Source organism: Dendrobates tinctorius, unplaced genomic scaffold (genome assembly GCF_039654945.1).
Source record: "Dendrobates tinctorius isolate UK_male_01 unplaced genomic scaffold, ASM3965494v1 ptg000113l, whole genome shotgun sequence".
Lineage (NCBI taxonomy): Eukaryota > Metazoa > Chordata > Amphibia > Anura > Dendrobatidae > Dendrobates > Dendrobates tinctorius.
This window is the reverse complement of record NW_027361781.1, coordinates 7,206,914-7,227,760: the sequence shown is the minus strand read 5'-3', so window position 1 is coordinate 7,227,760 and position 20,847 is coordinate 7,206,914. Positions and strand designations below refer to the sequence as shown.

General features: G+C 44.7%; 1 protein-coding gene across 1 annotated transcript; it reads left to right on the top strand.

The window, feature by feature from the left end:
* The first annotated feature begins 15,397 nt into the window (after nucleotides 1–15,397).
* LOC141101003 (uncharacterized) lies at nucleotides 15,398–18,316 on the top strand. Its single transcript, XM_073589785.1, has 4 exons — nucleotides 15,398–15,583; nucleotides 15,712–15,907; nucleotides 16,598–16,757; nucleotides 16,862–18,316. The coding sequence occupies exons 2-4, from the start codon at nucleotides 15,862–15,864 to the stop codon at nucleotides 18,255–18,257; spliced, it is 1,602 nt and encodes a 533-aa protein (XP_073445886.1). The 5' UTR covers nucleotides 15,398–15,583; nucleotides 15,712–15,861; the 3' UTR covers nucleotides 18,258–18,316.
* Nucleotides 18,317–20,847: the final 2,531 nt, after the last annotated feature.

Here is a 20,847-nt window from a genome sequence, read left to right as displayed (position 1 = left end):
CACAGCTCCGCTCTGTACACCTCGCACACACACGGCTCCACTCAGTACACACATGGCTCCACTCCGCAAACCTCGTACACATGCGGCTCTGCTCCGTACACCTTGTACACACGTGGCCATGCTCTGTAAACCTTGTCCACAAATGGCTCCACTCCGTAAACCTTGTACACATGCGGCTTTGCTCCAAACACCTTGTACACTCGCAGTTCCGCTGCGTTCACCTCGCACACACGCAGCTCCGTACACCTCGTACATGTGCGGCTCTGCTCCTTACACCTCGCACACATCTCTGCTCCGTACACCTCATACATGTGCGGCTCCGCTCCGTGCACCTCATACACGTGCGGCTCCGCTCCGTGCACCTCGTACACACGCACGACTACACTCCGTGCACCTCCTACACACGCACGGCTCCACTCCGTACACCTCATACACATGCACGGCTCCGCTCCGTACACCTCGTACACACGCACGACTTCACTCCGTACACCTCGTACACACGCACAGCTCCGCTCCATACACCTCGCACACACGCACGGCTCCTCTCCGTACACATGCACGGCTCCACTCCGTACACACGCACGGCTCCGCTCCGTGCACCTCGTACACACGCACAGCTCCGCTCCGTACACCTCTTACACACGCACGCCTCCGCTCCGTATACCTCGTACACACGTATCACACAGCTCACACGTATCACACACCCAGCTTACACGTATCACACACAGCTCACACGTATCACACACCCAAACAGCTCACACGTATCACACACCCAGCTCACACGTATCACACACCCAGCTCACATGTATCACACATCCAGCTCACATGTATCACACACACACAGCTCACATGTAACACACACACAACTCAAACATATCACACACACAACTCACATGTATCACACACCCAGCTCACATGTATCACACACACACACAGCTCACACGAATCACACACACAGCTCACACGTATCACACACACAGCTTACACGTATCACACACCCAGCTCATACGTATCACACACAGCTCACACGTATCACACACCCAGCTCACACGTATCACACACACCTCACACGTATAACACACACAGCTCACATGTATCACACATGCATGCATCACAGCTCACACACGCATGTATCACAGCTCACACACGCAAGTAACTCACTCACGATGACAGACAGCAGTCCTGCATAAACCAAGGAATGATGCTCACAGAACCTGTGATGAGGTCACAGGAGGGGAGGAGTCATGGGTCACATGATCAGGGGGCCCTGACACCTTCCCTCCTGTGACCGCATAAATTACAGCCTCTTGCACGACCGCAGCATCAGCGTGCAGAGGCTAAATTGTAGGTGCTGTGGGTAGAGGAGCGCATAATTCCGCCCCCTGCTGCCTGCCGCTTGAGCAACTGGTGCAAATCGCCTCATTATAGGTGCGGCCCTGCCCCTACCTATGCATGCTACAGGCCAGAGCTCAACTAATGGACACGTCCTTGCTTTATACACTTGTATTGAGTGAATCCACGGCCACGACTGCTAGATGGCCATGTCCACGGGACGGCCACGTCACTATACAGGGGACGTGGCCTCGCTCTAAACAAATATATGGAGCGAGGTCACACCCACTGTCCAGGAGTATGCATATTGCATACATACTCATTGGTCCCGGCTCGGAAATCGGCAAAACCTCGCAGCGCACAGTGATTGGTCTGGGGGAAATGACAAGTCTGTAGTCACACAGAGTAACTGCATACTTTGAGTTTTGGAATAGACAACCTGTTTAAAGTACTTACAAAATAGATCACTGCAGACCATATTCAGCTTTAAAAAATCTTGGTATTTGCCATATTTTCTTTACATAGGCCACCAATTCATCAAGACTAGTGTTGTTCATGCTAGCCTTGATGAGGAGGCAGGCTAGAGTCAGATGAACATCCCATAACCCCTTCATAACCTTGCATTTTTCCTGTTTTTTCATTTTCATTTTTTCCGCTTCTTCCAAAAGCCATAACTTTTTTGATTTTCCATCCACATAGTCATGTGAGGGCTTATTTTTTGCGAGATGAGTTGTACTTTTGATTGACATCATTCATTTTATCATGTGATATATTAGAAAGGAACTAAAAAATCTAAGTGCGTTGAAATTGCAATTCCACAATTGTTTTTTATTTTTTTCCCACTATGTTCACTATATGGTAAATCTGACCTGACAATGATTCTCCAGGTAAGTACGAATACGCAGATAAAGACATGTATAGTTTTTTTTTATTTAAACGGTGAATCAAGTTTGGAAATTTTGTAAGAAAATTTTTTTCTAAGACCCATAAAGTTTTCATTTTATTTCATAGGGCTGTGCTGATGTTTTTAGTGATATCATTTTGGGTTAGATACAATGATTTAATCACCTCATATTGCATTTTATTGCAATGTTGCGGATGGCAAAACAAACATAATTCTGGCGTTTTTATTTTTTTCATGTTACGCTGTTTATTGATCAGAATAATTTATTTTATATTTTGGCAGATTAGACTTTTACAAATGCAGTGATACCAATTATGTGTATTTTTAATTTTTTTGTTGTTTTACTTTTAAGGGGGCAAAAGTTGTGTTTTTTAAATATTTTTCATATTTTAAAAACGGTAAATCCCAGTCAACTGCATCTTTTTCCAATGGCATTTTATTGGTGACATATAATGTTATATTTTTATCCAGTGGAATTACATTAGATCTTTTCATATAGGAAATTATTTCCAACACATACCTTTAGTGCAAGGCAAAAAACTTAATAAAAACATCTCTTAAGAAATTTTAAAATAGCAGTTAATGAACAGTAAAACTCCAAATGACGAATGAAACAATAAAAAGCAATGCAACATAAATACAAAGCAAAATCTAAATATTCATAAAAGTTTCATATTTAGCTTTAGAATTTACTCTTTAAATTTAACTACATGGTAATTTCATATATTATAAGCGTTTTAAGCATATTTGATGTTGTGTAAAAATTTATCGGTGTCTATTAACTTTACACATAAAATTTCATTTCAGCGCTGCCTTAAAATTAATCGAGTAAACCAAATGTATTTCCTCTTAAAATGTTCTTTTCACGGAAATGGAAAGTGAATTTGTCCTAAAGGAGAATGGGAATCCTTAAACTGCCACAGATGAGAAAATCTATATGAAACTTGTCATCTAAATCTAGAAAAAGCAATATATTCTGTTCTTTATTTTTTTTATTTACTTCTCTTACCAGGAGATAATTCTAACCCCGCACAGGACATTTTATGGACACAAAGCATTTTTTTTGCATTAAATCTGTTGCAATATAAACTAAGAAATTATATGGGAAAAAAATGAAAAATGAAAGTGTTTCAAATGTTAATTCTTAAAGTTGTGTTAATTTTTACAGAATTTCAATTGTTATCTCTTTAATAGGAATTGGCCCATGGAATATGACAATTCTATGACAGAATCACTGACTGGGTGGATCAGGGAAATGCTGTAGATATAGTAAATCTTGACTTCAGCAAAGCATTTGACAAAGTATCTCACACAATCCTTACTGAAAAATGACTAAGTATGGAATGGAAAAGGCAACTGTAAGGTGGATTCATAACTGGCTAAGGCTAGCTTCACACTAGCGTATGGAGGAGCTGCGGAGGGATGCGGACTTCCTCCATGAAGCTCTGCCCCCTGTCGTGCCTCCTCCATTCAGCTCCGCCTACGTTGGCATGCAGCCTGCGTACCCTATCTTTAGCATTGGGTACGCAGGCCATGCCGATGTATGCGGAAGCCTCCGCATGCATTGTTTTGACGGTGCGGTGACCTCTTTTTGATGGGCTCCACTATTTCAATACCCCCACTTCTAAATTTTGGTTTCTGTCTTAGAGTCCAATACATAAAGTATCCATAAACCAAAAGCAGATAACCTTCCAGTAAAACAGCTTTTGAGAGGTTTAGGAAAATATGTACTGCACCCATGAGATTTGCCAACTCTTCTGATAGTCTAGGAAGTCTTTGCTTTTACTGGAGGCTTCCTGGATGTTCCAAAAGAGTTAGCAAGTATGGACTAAAATAGTAATACCCATTCAAACTTATATTTCAAATTTCCTAATGTTAATTTTGCTGATCAATGGTCAAAACTAAAGCCAAGACACCTTTGATGGCTATCGGACAAACGATGGTTCATCTAACAGTTATGTCACCTGCCTCTCCCATACATGAGACCTCCTCTGTGTCACTTCTCTGATGGCGGCTTATTTCTTCTAGAACCAAAAGATTAGCAATTTGAAATTGAATATGCTGGATTCTTATGTCCCCTGACAAATCTATCCGGGGACACCGTACATATTAGATGGTCAACCAAACTTGTCGATATTGGAGGGTTAGCCCAAAGGTAGAGGGTTTTCCAGGTTTGTGATAAAGTCCTGTGTAAAAAATGCTGCCGAAAACATTGGCACTGAAAAATTTATTACACATCGCTCAGTGTGCATCATGTACAACATCTAGCACAGTCAGAGTTCTAAACAACTAGTAATTGCTATACATTTTTGTGCAAACAGTCTAATATTTATTTGGGCCTTAAAAGACATTTTATCTTAAATTTTCCCAAACTTGTTAAAGTGAACCTGTCATCAGTTTCCTTCCTACGTAACCTATGGCCACCATCTTTCAGGACCATGTGACAGCATTCTATAATGCTGCACATATGACTCCAAATCACCATGAAAGATAAATAAATACCTTTTACTATACTCACCTACAGGTTGGTCTGGCCCGATGGGCATCGCTGGATGTGGTTGGGTTCTTCTCTTTTGCAAAGTCTTCCTCTTTCTTGCTTCATTTGGATGACATGTCCTTAGTCATCCACACAGTGTTCCCCTTTGCGCTTCTGTGCTTGTGCAGTTCTCTCTGCACAGCAGAGGTCAGAGCAAAGTACTGCAGTCAGGGCCGCCATCAGGGCATAACTGCACTTACTACTCTATGGGGTCCGGTGATCAGATGCAAAAAGGGGCCACGCTGGCAGACCGCACAAGGTGGGCCTCCCTCTCTTTGCTTCTGATCACCGGGCCCGTGGGACATTTTGTTCAAGGCTGCTGCATACCAAATGCACAACAGCACTGTGGTGATTTAAAGATACACCTACAGTGTTGTTAATGCATCCGGTGGACAGAAATAGGCACTGTACCTTTAAACTGCGGCCAGCTCGGGAGCATCATTCTCCTGACGTCATATGACACACTGCTTGCACTTCCTCATTCTGGAGCAGAGCGACGTGCCACATGTATTGTGGGCGAGCAGGTGAGAAGGCTGAGGAAGCGGGCAAGCGGGCGATTAGGCTGACTGACTGACTGAGGCGGCAGCCAGGAGAGCAGGATGACTGAGGCGGCTGTCAGGTGAGCGGGCAGAGGAAAGTGAGGAGACTGCATCCGGTGAGAAGAGGCTTTGGGTGGCTGCATCTGGCAGCATGTGGCTGATGAGGGAAGGCTAGTGGGGTCTGGGGTTGGGGGGCTGCAAATCCAACAGGGCCCAGGGGGAGGCTAGTGGGCACTAGGGTGCTGTGTCCAACAGGGCCCAGGGGGAGGCAAGTGGGGACTGGGGGGCTGCGTGCAACAGGGCCCAGGGGGAGGCTAGTGGGGACTGGGGAGTGGCATCCAACAGGACCCGGGGGAGGCTAGTGGTGACTGGGGGGCTGCCTCCAGCAGAATGAGGGGAGGCTAGTGAGGGGAGGTTGCTGAGTGGAGTGAGGGTAGGCTAGTGAGAGGAGGCTGCTGAGTGGAGTCTGCATCCAGAAGGTGGAGGCTGCTAGGGTGAGTCTGCGTCCCGCAGGGGGAATTTGCTGCGGGGAGGCTGAGGAGGTGGCGAAGACAACCAGGGCTATTGGGTGCATTTCAAGACGGCGCCAACAGGTAGGAACAAGAATAGTTGGCAAATGTAAAGATTTGTGGAATTAATGACGCTATAAAAGTGAGAAAACTAAGTAAATCGGGTAATCGCCCTTTACTCTTGACTACTTTTTTTTTATATATAATCACTTTGAGTTATGTTTTGAGGTGTATTTACGTTTTAGACTTTATAGGTTTTTAATAACTACCAGTAAAGATAATTTTTAGTGGTGTATAATTGGTTATTATTTATGTAATCATATACACTGTTTACATTTCTTTGGTGGGCAGGCTGAGGTGGTGGGGGGCAGGCTAAGACAACCATTAGATTCTTCTTGACTGGTTGATGGGTGCGGCGGCAACACCGGCTGTGTGAGTAACTAATAAGTCCATGTTTTAGTTTGTGCACCATTTCAGTACATGATTGTATGATACATTCATTCTGTTCCCCTCCCCAAGAATGTATAAGCTACTGGATGATCCTGACCTGCTGCAAAACTAAATGCCCAATTACAAAATCAGGCAGCAGTGCTCAGGATCATCCAGTAGCTTATAAGCTTTGGTTGGGGGATGGAAAGGAGGTATATATGATTGGGAAACATCTTTATTATTATGGCAGTGTAATTTTTGAAAGGGGGAAATCGGGCTGCGCTAGCACAGCAGTGCACAGAATGGGCGTTGATCTACTGACCAGCATCCCCATACATGCTGTGATTCTGCTAAGTTCATGTCAGGAGACACGCGGCCAGCCAATGCACTGCGGTCCAAGTGCAGACCGATATTCACCAACAGTTCCTATAGTCAGATTTTGTCCATGAGTCCACATTTCACACCCTTGCAGCCATGTGACTACCGTTCCCAGCTCTGAGACTGGCGAATCTTCGCAGCGCATGCACAGTGCTTATGCTGTGAGGATTTGCAGGTCGGCAGTCAAATAGTGACCCATAGAGGGACTGCAGGCTTGTGAATTTAGACTGGACAGCCCCTTTAAGGCTCATTCAACAGTGATTTACTCCCTGTTGCTGCAGGATCATGTAGTGTTGAGAAGAGTAGAGTAGGGCCCTGCCAAAAGAGTCTACCTTGTCGTGGTGGCAGGTTAAAAAAATCTTTTGGTGAAAACAAAAGCTGATGGCTGTGTATGTGATATGGTGTTAATGTGTGATTGGTGAGGACGTAGTGCAGAAGTGAAGCTTTTCCAAGAATGCAAGGTGGGATTGTGGAAGGTTCGAGGGGTGGAGGAGGAACTGGGGGTGGAGGTGGAACTGGGGGTGGAGTCTGGGTGGAGTCTCAAGGGTGCCCCAAAATTTTGACAGTATGGGGCCCCGAAATTCCTAGTGGCAGCCGTGACTGCAGTTTACATGTGTCGGCAAAGGTGTAGTTAATAAAATGGGGCAACTTATGGGGGATTCTGATGTTGTCACCTGTTATGAATGAGTCACCGTAGGAGGCAAAAACAGAAATACTAGCTAAGTCCAGAAAACCAGAAAAGCTGGCAGCTATCGGATTGCAGACCCCTGAACCTATCAACAGCAACTAGCAGTAGCCGTGGGGGTTCCTACGGTGCCCTAGACCCCTCGATCACAGCCGGAGAACTACATAGCCTGAAGACAGAAAGGGAAATCTAAACTGCCCCAGAGCAGACCCCAAAGCAATAGGCATCCCCCAACATATAATGACGGTGAAGCAAGATGAAAAAACATTCACACAGATAGAAAGATAGGCTGAGCAAATGATGGAGCCCAAGCTAACTAAATAGGACAGGATAGAAAAGCTGCTGTCTGCAATCCGCCAAAACCCTATCAAAACAAGAGCCAACAGACTGATAGGGAAAAAAGTCCTGAAGACGCTAGGCTTCAAAAAGACTATATCAGCACTCAGGTATTTTCTGAAGACAGAGCAAAAAGGAATTCAGCTCACCCCAGCAGGGAATGGCGGAAATCCAGAAAAACAAGGCAAAACAAAACCAAAACACAAATGCAAAAAGCAGAGCAGAAAACATAGCTTTTGAGGAGCAGGAATCAGTCTGGTATCCTAGAATCCCTCAGGGAAATCACCAGCAAGGCAGAAGGGCGTCGGCTGCCTTATATCCAGTCAGCAATTCCTGTCACCCAGTCATCATCATCCAGCTCAGGTGCTTGGTAATCAGCCTCACTACCTTCCTTCACCAGAAGAGGGAGTTCATCAGACCTCAATGGTGAAGGGGAAAATGAACTCACAACAGTACCTCCCCCTTGAGGAGGGGTCACCGAACCCTCATCCATGCCACCAGGGTGATCAGGGTGAGCCCGATGAAAGGCACGCACCAATCTTTTGGCATGAATATCAGAGGCAGAGACCCAGGAATTATCCTCCTGACCATAACCCTTCCACTTAACCAAATACTGGAGTCTCCGTCTAGCCAGATGGGAATCCAGTATCTTCTCTACCTCATATTCCATGTTACCTTCAACCAATACGGGATCCGGAGGTGTCACCCCTGGAACTACTGGTTCAACAAACATCTTCAACAAGGACTTATGAAACACATTATGGATTTTAAATGTGACAGGAAGAGCCAAACGAAAAGAGACCGGAATAATAATCTCCAAAATCTTGTAAGGTCTAATAAATCTAGGCTTAAACTTAGGAGAAGCCACCTTCATAGCGATATTTTTTGATTATAACCAAACCATATCACCAACCTTAAACTAGGGACCAATGGTCCTATGTCGGTTGGAAAACCGCTGGGCCTTTTCCTGGGAGAAAGATAACTTATCCACCACTTGGTCCCAGATCTGGTGCATTCTCTCCACCACAGTGTCAACACCTGGGCAGGCAGAAGGCTCCACCTGCCCTGAAGAACATCGAGGATGAAACCCAAAGTTACAAAAAAAAGGTGACATCAAAGTGTCAGAACTAGCTCTATTATTTAAAGCAAATTCGGCCAAGGGCAAAAATGAAACCCAATCATCCTGATCAGCGGAAATAAAACATCTCAAATACGACTCCAAGGCCTGGTTTGTTCTCTCCGTCTGCCCATTGGTCTGAGGGTGAAAAGCAGAGGAGAAGGACAACTGAATTCCCAGCTTGGAACAGAAAGTCCTCCAAAATCTAGACACAAACTGAACTCCTCTGTCAGATACAATGTTCTCAGGAATCCCGTGCAAGCGAACCACCTGTTGCAAAAACAGGGGCACCAACTCAGAGGAAGATGGCAACTTAGGGAGTGGTACAAGATGAACTATCTTAGAGAACCTATCACAAATCACCCAAATAACAGTCATTCTCTGAGAGACAGGCATATCAGAGATGAAATCTATTGAAATATGGGTCCATGGCCTCCTGGGGACCGGCAAAGGCATCAACAACCCACTAGAGCGAGAACAAGGTTTAGACCGGGAGCAAGTCCCACAGAACTGCACAAAATTCCTGACATCACGAGACAAGGCGGGCCACCAAAAAGACCGACTCACCAGATCTCTAGTACCAAAAATACCTGGATGACCAGCCAATGCAGAGCAATGAACTTTAGACATCACTCTCTTCTTCCACTGGTCAGGAACATACAACTTTCCACTGGGACAACGCTCAGGTTTGTCCTCCTGGAACTCTTCCAGAGCACGTCTCAAATCGGGCGAGATGGCAGAAAGAACTACCCCTTCGCCTAAGATGGTAGCAGGCTTGGTCACCACAGGAGAATCAGCAAAGAAGCTCCTAGAGAGAGCGTCAGCCTTGACATTCTTAGTGCCAGGAAGAAAAGAGACCACAAAATCAAAACGTGTAAAAAACAAGGCCCACCTAGCCTGTCTAGGGTTCAAGCGTTTGTCCGACTCCAGGTAAATCAAATTCTTTTGGTCAGTGAGGACCACGACTTTGATGTTTAGCTCCCTCCAACCAATGTCTCCACTCCTCAAATGCCCATTTCATGGCTAACAGTTCCCGATTCCCCACATCATACTTACGTTCAGATGGAGAGAACTTTCGGGAAAAGAAAGCACAGGGATTCATTTTAGATGTTACAGGATCCTTTTGGGACAAAACAGCTCCTGCACCAATCTCAGAAGCGTCCACCTCTACGTGGAACGGGAGTGAGACATCAGGCTGCCGCAAAACCGGGGCAGAAGTGAATCTTCGCTTCAGCTCCTGAAAGGAAGAAACAGCCTCCGGAGACCAATTCAACACATCAGCACCCTTCTTAGTCAGATCAGTCAATGGTTTGGCAATACTAGAAAATTTTGCTATAAATTTCCGATAAAAATTAGCAAAGCCCAAAAACTTCTGGAGGGCCTTCAAAGAAGTGGGCTGAAACCAATCATAAATGGCCTGTACCTTGGCCGGGTCCATTTCAATAGTTGACGGAGATAAAATAAATCCCAAAAATGAAATGCTCTGTACCCCAAAAAGGCATTTCGATTCTTTCACATACAGGGAATTCTCCCTCAAGATCCGGAACACAGTCCGAACATGTTCCACATGAGAATCCCAATCCTTGGAGAAGATCAAAATATCATCCAGATAGATAATCAAAAATTTATCCACAAAGTCTTTGAAAATGTCGTTCATGAAGCACTGGAAGACAGAAGGGGCATTAGTGAGCCCAAAAGGCATCACCAGGTACTCAAAATGTCCCTCCGGAGTATTAAACACCGTCTTCCATTCATCCCCATGCTTAATGCGGATAAGATTATACGCCTCCCAGAGGTCAAGCTTGGTAAACCAGCAAGCACCTTTAACTCTGGAGAATAGATCCGAAATCAGGGGTAACGCATACTGATATTTAATAGTAATTTTGTTGAGGGCACGATAATCAATACAAGGCCTTAATGAACCATCCTTTTTGGCCACAAAAAAAACCCAGCACCTAAGGGTGAAGAGGATGGTCTAATATGACCCTTCTTCAACGCCTCCTTAATATAGGATCGCATAGCCTCGTGCTCGGGTACAGACAAATTGAAGAGCTGACCCTTGGGAAATTTACACCCCGGGCTCATTTCAATTGCACAGTCATAACTCCTATGAGGAGGCAAAGACGCAGACTCATTCTCACTAAATACATCATAAAAGTCCGCCAAATAGTCAGGAACATCATGCGACTGAGGAGAGGTGGAAAAAAACGGAGCCTCACTAAGGGCACACCGACAACCCCAACTCACCACAGACACAGATTTCCAATCCAAAACTGGATTATGAATTTGCAACCAGGGAAACCCCAGAACAATGGTATCATGCAAATTATGCAACACCAAAAATCTGCAATTTTCTTGATGGTCTGGGGCGACCCGCATTACCACCTGGGTCCAAAACTGAGGTTTATTTTTCGCCAAAGGAGTAGCATCAATCCCCCTCAAAGGGATAGGTGTCCGCAGAGGTGTCATCGGAAATCTACAACGTTTAGCAAAATCCATGTCCATTAGGTTCAGGGCTGCTCCCGAATCCACGAAAGCCTTGGCGGAAAATGTGGACAGGAAGCAGATCAGAGTAATTGCCAGAAGAAACTTAGGTTGAACACCACCCACAGAAAAGGTGTGTGCAAAACGTTTCTCTCATTTAGGACAGACAGAAATAATATGCGAGGCATCTCCACAAAAAAACACAGCTTATTACGCCTTCTGAACTCCTGACGTTGCTCCCTGGACAAAACTCTATCACATTGCATAGGTTCAGACACTTGTTCAACAGATGGCAACACTTCTCGTGCAGTCCTGCGTTCACGTAAACGCCGATCAACCTGAATGGCTAATGACATAGAATCGTCAAGACCAGAGGGAACAGGAACTCCCACCATAGTATCCTTTAGGGCTTCTGACAAACCCTTCCGAAAGAGAGCTGCCAAGGCATTATCATTCCAGGTAGTAAAGACCGCCCACTTTCGGAATTTTTGACAGTACAATTCTGCAGAATCTTGACCCTGGCTCAATGCCAACAGGGTCTTTTTAGCCTGATCAATAGCATTAGGTCCGTCATAAAACAACCCCAAGGCTTGAAAAAATGCGTTCACATTAGTCAGAATAGGATCATCTGGTTTCAAAGAAAACGCCCAATCCTGGGGATCGCCACGCAGCAAAGAGATGACAATTTTAACCTGCTGCACGGAGCTCCCTGACGAGTTAGGCTTCAAGGCAAAAAATAATTTACAATTATTTTTGAAATTCAAAAATTTAGACCGATCCCCAAAAAACACATCAGGAGTAGGGATCTTTGGTTCAGCAGCATGTGAATGAGCAAGGTAGGCGGAAATTCCCTGCACTTCCGCAGCGAGCTGCTCCACACGATCAGACAATTGCTTTATCTCCATTGAGAAAGAAAAAAAAATTCCCCCTATGGCCTCAGAGATATAGAGGAAAAAATATACACACTTTTTTTTTTTTTTTTTTACAATTCTTTCCTGCTATTGAGTACCCTAGGATCTGCGGTATGGCTGGTGATTCTGTTATGAATGAGTCACCGTAGGAGGCAAAAACAGAAATACTAGCCAAGTCCTGAAAACCAGAAAAGTTGGCAGCTATCGGATTGCAGACCCCTGAACCTATCAACAACAACTAGCAGTAGCCGTGGGGGGTTCCTACGGTGCCCTAGACCCCTCGATCACAGCCGGAGAACTACATAGTCTAAAGACAGAAAGGGAAATCTAAACTGCCCCAGAGCAGACCCCAAAGCAATAGGCAGCCCCCAACATATAATGACGGTGAAGCAAGATGAAAAAACACTCACACAGATAGAAAGATAGGCTGAGCAAATGATGGGGCCCAAGCTAACTAAATAGGACAGGATAGAAAAGCTGCTGTCTGCAATCCGCCAAAACCCTATCAAAACAAGAGCCAACAGACTGATAAGGAAAAAAGCCCTGAAGACGCTAGGCTTCAAAAAGACTATATCAGTACTCAGGTATTTTCTGAAGACAGAGCAAAAAGGAATTCAGCTCACCCCAGCAGGGAATGGCGGAAATCCAGAAAAACAAGGCAAAACAAAACCAAAACACAAATGCAAAAAGCAGAGCAGAAAACATAGCTTTTGAGGAGCAGGAATCAGTCTGGTCTCCTAGAATCCCTCAGGGAAATCACCAGCAAGGCAGAAGGGCGTCGGCTGCCTTATATCCAGTCAGCAATTCCCGTCACCAAGTCATCATCATCCAGCTCAGGTGCTTGGTAATCAGCCTCACTACCTTCCTTCACCAAAAGAGGGAGTTCATAAGACCTCAATGGTGAAGGGGAAAATGAACTCACAACAGTCACCTCAAGGTCTATGACATGGCCCCCTCAAGCCATTTCAGCAGCACCTGTACACCGGTATGGCGTGTCTTCTCTTCTGAGCTTTACACTGCTCCTCAAAAATTGTTTTCAGCCACATATGGGGTATTGGCGCTTTTGGGAGAAATTCCATAATAAATTGTACCATTCATTTTCTCCTTTTATTCCTTTTAAAAATTAAAAACTTAGTGCCAAAGCAACATTTAAGTGAAAAAAATTCTAAATTTTCATTTACTCAGTCCAATGTTATGCAATTCTATGAATTGAGTAAATGTAAAAAATGCTCAATACATCCCTAAATTAATTCTTTGAATGTTGTAGTTTCCAAAATAGTATCACTCCAAACGTGACATGTCATCCGCAATCTATTTCAGCCAAAATTAAGCTCCACAATACAATTGGCACTCCTTTTCTTCCAAGTCCTGCCGTGTGTAAAAAAAACAGTACTTTTTCACCACATGTGTGTTACCAGTGCACTCAGGAGATACTGCTCGACAAGTTGTATGGTCCATTTTTCCTGTTACCCTTGTGAAAATGTAAAATTTGGTGCTAATTCAACATATTTGATGGAAAAAGTCATTTTTTCATTTTCTTGTCTCAATGTTTTAAAATTCTGTGAAGCGGTATACAGTATATAGGAGTGTTGTAAGGTACAGGCAGCATGGGAGTTGTTCAGTGTGGACGAGTTAGAGTAGGGCAGTGCAGAGCATTAGGGATATAGGACAGGCACTTCCTGTTTAGGGAGCAGAGCCCAGGCAGCCTTGCCCAGGGCAAGGTGTAGGGAGTAGTGGTGAGTGAGTATACTCATTGCTCGGTTTTTCCCAAGCATGCTCACGTGTCCTCCGAGTATTTTGGCATGCTAGGAGATTTAGTTTGTGTCAAAGCAGCTGAATGATTTGCGGCTGCTAGACAGCCTGAATACATGTGGGGATTCCCTAACAAACAGGCATTCCTCACATGTATTCAGCCTGTCCAGCAGCCCCAAATTATGCAGCTGCATTGACACAAACTAAACCTCCAAGCATGCCAAAATACTCGGAGGTGGATCGCTGTTATTTTGTGGATGTGTGAGCTACAAAGGCACAGGAAACTTGGTCAGTGTTGAAGGAAAGATGAATGCAGCACATTATCAGCAAATACTGGAGGCAAATTTGCAGTCATGAGCCCAGAAGCTGAGCATAGGACGTACTTGGACGTTCTAACATGAGAGCGATCCAAAACACAAGGACATGTTGACCTGTCATTGGATACAGCAGAGCAAAGTAAAGGTTCTGGAAAGGCCATCTCATTCTAGACAGCCCACGAATTTACAGGAACTGGAGGTGTTTTGACATGAAAAGTGGTCAGCTTTACCATCTGAGAAAATAAAAAACCTCATACACAACTACCACAAAAGTCTTCAAGCTGTCATTGATGTTACAGGGGGCAATACAAGGTATTAAGAAATGTGGTATTTGAACTTTTGATCAGGGTCATTTGGATGTTTTGAGTTGAATTATGACTTAAAAAGGGAAAACACAGTAGTTTAACAATAAATTGCTTCACCCAACCACTAACCATGAGTGGAGAAAAAGTTTTAGTGTTATCATTCATATTCTCTGAAAAAAGGCCAAGAAAGCAAGAATTCTGCTGGGGTATGTAAACTTTTGAGCGCAACTGTATTTTGTGTGGTATAACTATGATTTAAGGCTGGTTTCACACTTGCGTTTTTTTTTGCTGGATTTTAGCGCTAAAAAACGCATGCGATTTTTTTCCCTATACTTTGCATGGGATGCGCTTATGTGCGCATACACATGCGTTTGTATGCGTTTTTCCGCGCATGCGTTTTTTTGCGGTATGCGCTCGGGCGCACAAAATGCATCCTGTTGCATTTTTTGAGCTTCCGACTTGCCTCAAAAAAACGCATGCGCACGCAATGCGTTTTTTTACAGCAAGACACCCATTATAAGTCTATGGGTGCACATATGTGCGCATTGGCATGCTTATGTATGCGTTTTTTAGCGCTGCGTTTTTTTGGCACTTTTGGTGGTGTCCACTTGTTGTACTAGTTATAAACTTCTAAAGTCAAAAAAAAAAAGTCTATATAAAGGAGGTGCCTGCCAAAACTCTGCCACTACTACACTGACAGATTGGAGAGCAGACAGTCACCAAGGAACCCATCTTCAATCAGCGAAGAATGTGAGTATATTACATTATATGCCTGTCCTTTTAAATTATGTATGTACTAATGATTTTTATTATTTTTACATGCAGTATGTCTTCAGAATCCGAATATTCCCCATTGCGGCAGGAATTGGCGCAAGCAGACCGTGAGGTGATTATTTTCGTGCATCTGGTAAGTATATCTGCTGCTACTCCAAATCTCTTACGTTTTTTTCAACTTTTTTAAGACATCATCATCATCATCTTCTGCGGACGGGACTACTGAGGGCGAAGAGCAGGAGCAGCGAAGCCAAGTCCCGGTGGTGATACGGAATGTATGTATCAAATGATTTGTAATGTTTTTATTTTTTATCTTCTATTTTTACTCTTTTTTATGTTTCTTTTTTTTGTAACTTTTTATTCAATTTAAATTTGATTATTCTAATGAATGTGTTTTGTCTAGGTTCCACAACGGGATGAAGACGTCTACCTGGATAATGAGCAGCTCATCAGCCTGGTCCAGGAGCGTGCGCCGTTGTGGGACAGCCGTGACCGTCTGTACAAGGACAATGTGGTGACCCGGCGGCTATGGAATGAGGTGGCCGCAGCGTTGATGGATGGCTGGGACAGCGCCACAGCATCCTCCAAAAAGGCGTTTAGTGAGTATTTCCCTGCTCTGTATTGTGCCGCAGTGACTGTTGTCCTTGACGGCACTGTTGGGTTTCGTGCTAGGTATATTCTAGCAGGAAACCCAACAGTGTCATCGGGCTCTACAGTGACTGCTTTGAGTATTGTATTGCTACATTGTGCCGCAGTGACTGTTGTCCTTGACGGCACTGTTGGGTTTCGTGCTAGGTATATTCTAGCAGGAAACCCAACAGTGTCATCGGGCTCTACAGTGACTGCTTTGAGTATTGTATTGCTATATTGTGCCGCAGTGACTGTTGTCCTTGACGGCACTGTTGGGTTTCGTGCTAGGTATATTCTAGCAGGAAACCCAACAGTGTCATCGGGCTCTACAGTGACTGCTTTGAGTATTGTATTGCTATATTGTGCCGCAGTGACTGTTGTCCTTGACGGCACTGTTGGGTTTCGTGCTAGGTATATTCTAGCAGGAAACCCAACAGTGTCATCGGGCTCTACAGTGACTGCTTTGAGTATTGTATTGCTATATTGTGCCGCAGTGACTGTTGTCCTTGACGGCACTGTTGGGTTTCGTGCTAGGTATATTCTAGCAGGAAACCCAACAGTGTCATCGGGCTCTACAGTGACTGCTTTGAGTATTGTATTGCTATATTGTGCCGCAGTGACTGTTGTCCTTGACGGCACTGTTTTTTTTTTCCCAACAGTGGACAAAGTCCGAACACGTTGGCGTTCGATCAAGGACCGCTTCAACAGTGATGTTCGTGCTGAGGGCCAGGTTCTCAGTGGATCTGCGTCAAGGACCAGAACTAGATACCGTCACTATCACGCGTTGCAGTTCCTAAGACCGGTCCTTGCCACGAGATCGTAAGTATTATAAATTTTGGGTTTTTATTTTTATCTGTGTTTTTAATCCACAGCTGATGCTTCTTGTAAAGGCATGGTAGTAATGATTTTCCTTTCTTCCACAGCACCTGGAGCAGCACCCTGCAACCTGGCCCTGGAGCGGTCCTTCCTCGGACGTCCTCTGACCCGTCCCAGCCATCCGACAGCCAGGAAGCACCTTGCAGGTCAGCCACACACACAGCTGGTGACCAGGAAGCTGGGCCATCAGGTGTTCCCCTGTCCCAGGTCTCTGCCACTGGTTATGCGGGCACTACCCGCCAGCGGCAGAGGGCCTTGGACAGGAATGTCTTGCCCGAGTTTATGCATTTGAGCGAGGCCTTTAATTCCAGCCTAAAGTCGCTGTCCGACAGAGTTGAAAGCGGTTTTGCACTCATGGAACGTGGTTTTAACCACTTTGAACACCGCTTCAATTCTGTAGAACAGCGCCTTGACCGTCTGGAGGCTGACCTCAACAGACCAGCACACCATTTTTTTAGTAAGATTGAAAAGGGCATGGCGGAACACCTTAGTCCTGAGCAACAGCTGAATGTGCTGCAGGCCTGCAACAATGCTTTCTTGCAGGCTATGCAGCATAATCGGTACGGTCAGCAGTCAGTGGTGTCATTTCCACCTGTGCCACCATTGACTCGCTTCACCTCACTACCGACTTGTGCTGCATACCACTGCACGGACACCTCTATTCAAAGCCAGGACACCCACCGTTACACCACCACAAGTCTGAGTGCAGCTGGTCACTTCACCGACACCACCATGGCAAGCGCTGCTCCTGTCTGGAGCACCACCGCCACTCCCATGCATGCGTGGAGCTCAGCCACCACTAGGCAAACATGGAACAGCCCTGCCGCTACAACAACATGTAGTAGCCCTGCCACCACCACTCCGCAAACCTGGACCATCACTGCCGCCACCAGTCCTCCTGCAAGGACGAGCACTGCCAACCAAGAGCAGCAGCAGCAGCCACCTCAGCAGCAGCAGCAGCAGCCACCTCAGCAGCAGCCACCTCAGCAGCAGCAGCCACCTCAGCAGCAGCAGCAGCCACCTCAGCAGCAGCAGCCGCCACCTCAGCAGCAGCAGCCGCCACCTCAGCAGCCGCCACCTCAGCAGCAGCAGCCGCCACCTCAGCAGCAGCAGCCACCTCAGCAGCAGCAGCAGCCACCCCAGCAGACGGGGGACCTACACTCAATATTTGCCCCAAGTTCAAGGCGAAATCAATCGAGGCGGGCATTGGGCCAAAGTCGGTCCAGGCACACAAGCCTACGGCGACATGCCATTACAACAAATGTACCTGAACAGATTTCCTCTCCTCCAAGTGTTCCTAGTTTAATTCCCTTAACTGGACTACCTTCCCCCACAAGATTTGTTGCCCCTTCCCCTCAAACACCGTCTTCAACTGCAAGTGTTGCATATTCCCTGCACACCCCCAAATTGAAACCATCTGCCCCCAAACGCCGGAAAAAATAATTTTTTTGTTTATTTTTGTGATTAAAAATAAATTTACATTTGTGGTTCACCATTACAAAGTTTCATTAATGTTGTTTGCGCCGCTCACACACACTGATGGGTACATGTTAAAAACCAACCCAAGGCCTAGTATAGTCATATGTGAAATAACACGGACTAGTATAGTCATACCAAGGCCTAGTGTAATAACTCTAGTTTTACCAACTAGAATCTGGTTTCATGAAAAACAAACTGTTGAAACTTGTCTATTTCTACACTACCACAATTTTAAATAAAAGTTGGAATTGAGCTGATTACATTCATCCACTCAATGCTGACTTGTATTCCCCATTGACTTTCATTGGGGTTGGGTTTTGAAAAAAATCACATACTTTTTTTACAACTAGTTGGACAATTTTCTCTTGAAAAAAATTGGTTTCCTGATTCATGGCCTGCAGCTTTGCTCGTTCCAATATATTTCACGCAGACTAGCAATGCTGCATTTTAACTCATATGTGTATTTACCTGCCCAGGTGTGTGAACATCAAAAACTTCAGTTATACATGGGAAGTTTTTTTATTTAATTGGAGTTTAAAAAATATAGTGCACTCAGTAATGGTATCAAATAAGGTTTTTTATTACCATAAACAAAAACATTCTTACACCATTTCATCTTGCCAGTGCACCCGTCCTACATCAGAAATAAAGTAGGCCGCAAATTGGTCCCTCATTTGGCCAACTTCAACTGATGACCTGAGAGGGTGCTGAGTGAATTCAGGCAATGGGTTAGGAGCATCATCGTCCAGTTCAAAGGTCGGGTGCTCTTTAGCCATCACAAAGTTATGTAGAGCCACACAGGCCTTCACCACCTCATCGACTGTTTCAAGTTTAAGATTAATGGCCGTGCCCAGAATTCGCCATCTGGAGACAAGAATCCCAAAAGCACACTCGACAGTTCTTCTGGCCCTGGTCAGCCTGTAATTAAATATTTTTTTGGTGTGGTCCAAGTCCCGGCTGGAGTAGGGTTTCAGTAAGTTTCCGCACATTTGAAAAGCCTCATCACCAACCATTACAAAGGGCAGTGGCGGAGCTTCGGTGTGAGGAAGAGGCCGTGGCATAGGGAAATTAAATTGGTTGCCATACAACCTCCGGCCCATGTCTGAGTTTTTAAAAGCCTGTGAGTCATTACCACGGCCAAAGGCTCCAATGTCCACTGCTACAAACATTCATCCGGCATCCGCAATGGCCATGAGTACTATTGAAAAGTACTTTTCGTAATTATAGTACTCAGATCCCGTTCTTTTGGGTTTGATGATCCGTATGTGTTTACCATCAACAGCTCCCAAACAGTTGGGGAAATTGCATACTGTCCAGAATTTGTCAGCAATTTCCATCCACTTTTCAGCGGTGGGCAGGGGCATAAATTCTGGACAAAGAACATTCCAGAGAGCCCGGCAGGTCTCCGCAACAATTCCAGACAAGGTAGAGATTCCAATACGGAACTGGAAGTGTAGTGAAGATAGGGTTTCTCCAGTTGCCAGGAATCTGTGAACAGAGAAAGAAGTTAAATTAATATTTATGTATATTATTTTAAAACACTATAAAATAAAATATTAGTACATTCACGAAAACTAATTACCCAAGGTTTTGAATATTAAATTTAAAAAAAAAAAGCAATCAGACCACACCCCTTGGTTTTTAAATATTACGTACCGTAATGTCACCAGTAGCCGTTCCTCAGGAGGAATCACACGACGGAGCTGTGTGTCCTGTCTCCGGATGGATTGTTGGACACGAGCAAGCAAATCCCTGAAACTTTCTTGGGACATCCCGATATAATCTGTAAATTTCTCCGGGTTTGCCTGGAGCTCGCTGTAGAGGGTGTGGTATGCCCCACGGCTCTCCCGGAGTTCAACAATCGGATGTATCCACATACGCCGCCGCTGCCGTTTTCGCTGCCTCTCTCTCTTCCTTTGTTCATGGCAAGCAACTGCATATGCCTGAGCCATCGCGATGTCCAATTCCAAGTTGAAGTGAAAACTCTTCCAGCGCAGATCCATGGTCACGAGAAGAATCAAGCAAATGTGAAGAATACTGTAGACAGGGTCTATATATTAACATACCACACCCACAATGAAGTCCCATTGGTCTTGTGTGTTGTTGAATGGTTTGTTTTTCTTTTTTGGGGGGTTTTTCCAAAATCTGTAAAAAAACGCAAACGCACAAAAAACGCATACAAACGCACAAAAACGCTGCGTTTTTTTCCTGCATGCGCATAAAAATGCTTGAAAAAAACGCAGCATTTGTGTGCATTTGTATGCGTTTTTTCTATGCGTTTTTTTGCGCTAAAAACGCGCTGGAAAAAAAAGCAAGTGTGAAATTAGCCTAAGACCTTAAATTTGCAATATTTGAAAACACCAAAATTTCCACAATTTTGTCAAATTTGTGATATTTTTATAGGTAAAGACAAGCATGTCGACCAAAATTTACCATTATCTTGAAATATAATGTATCTTGAAAAAACAGTCTTAGAATCATTGGAATATGTTGAAGTGTTTCAGAGTTATTACCACATAAAGTGACACTGGTCAGAAATGTAAAATTTGGTCTT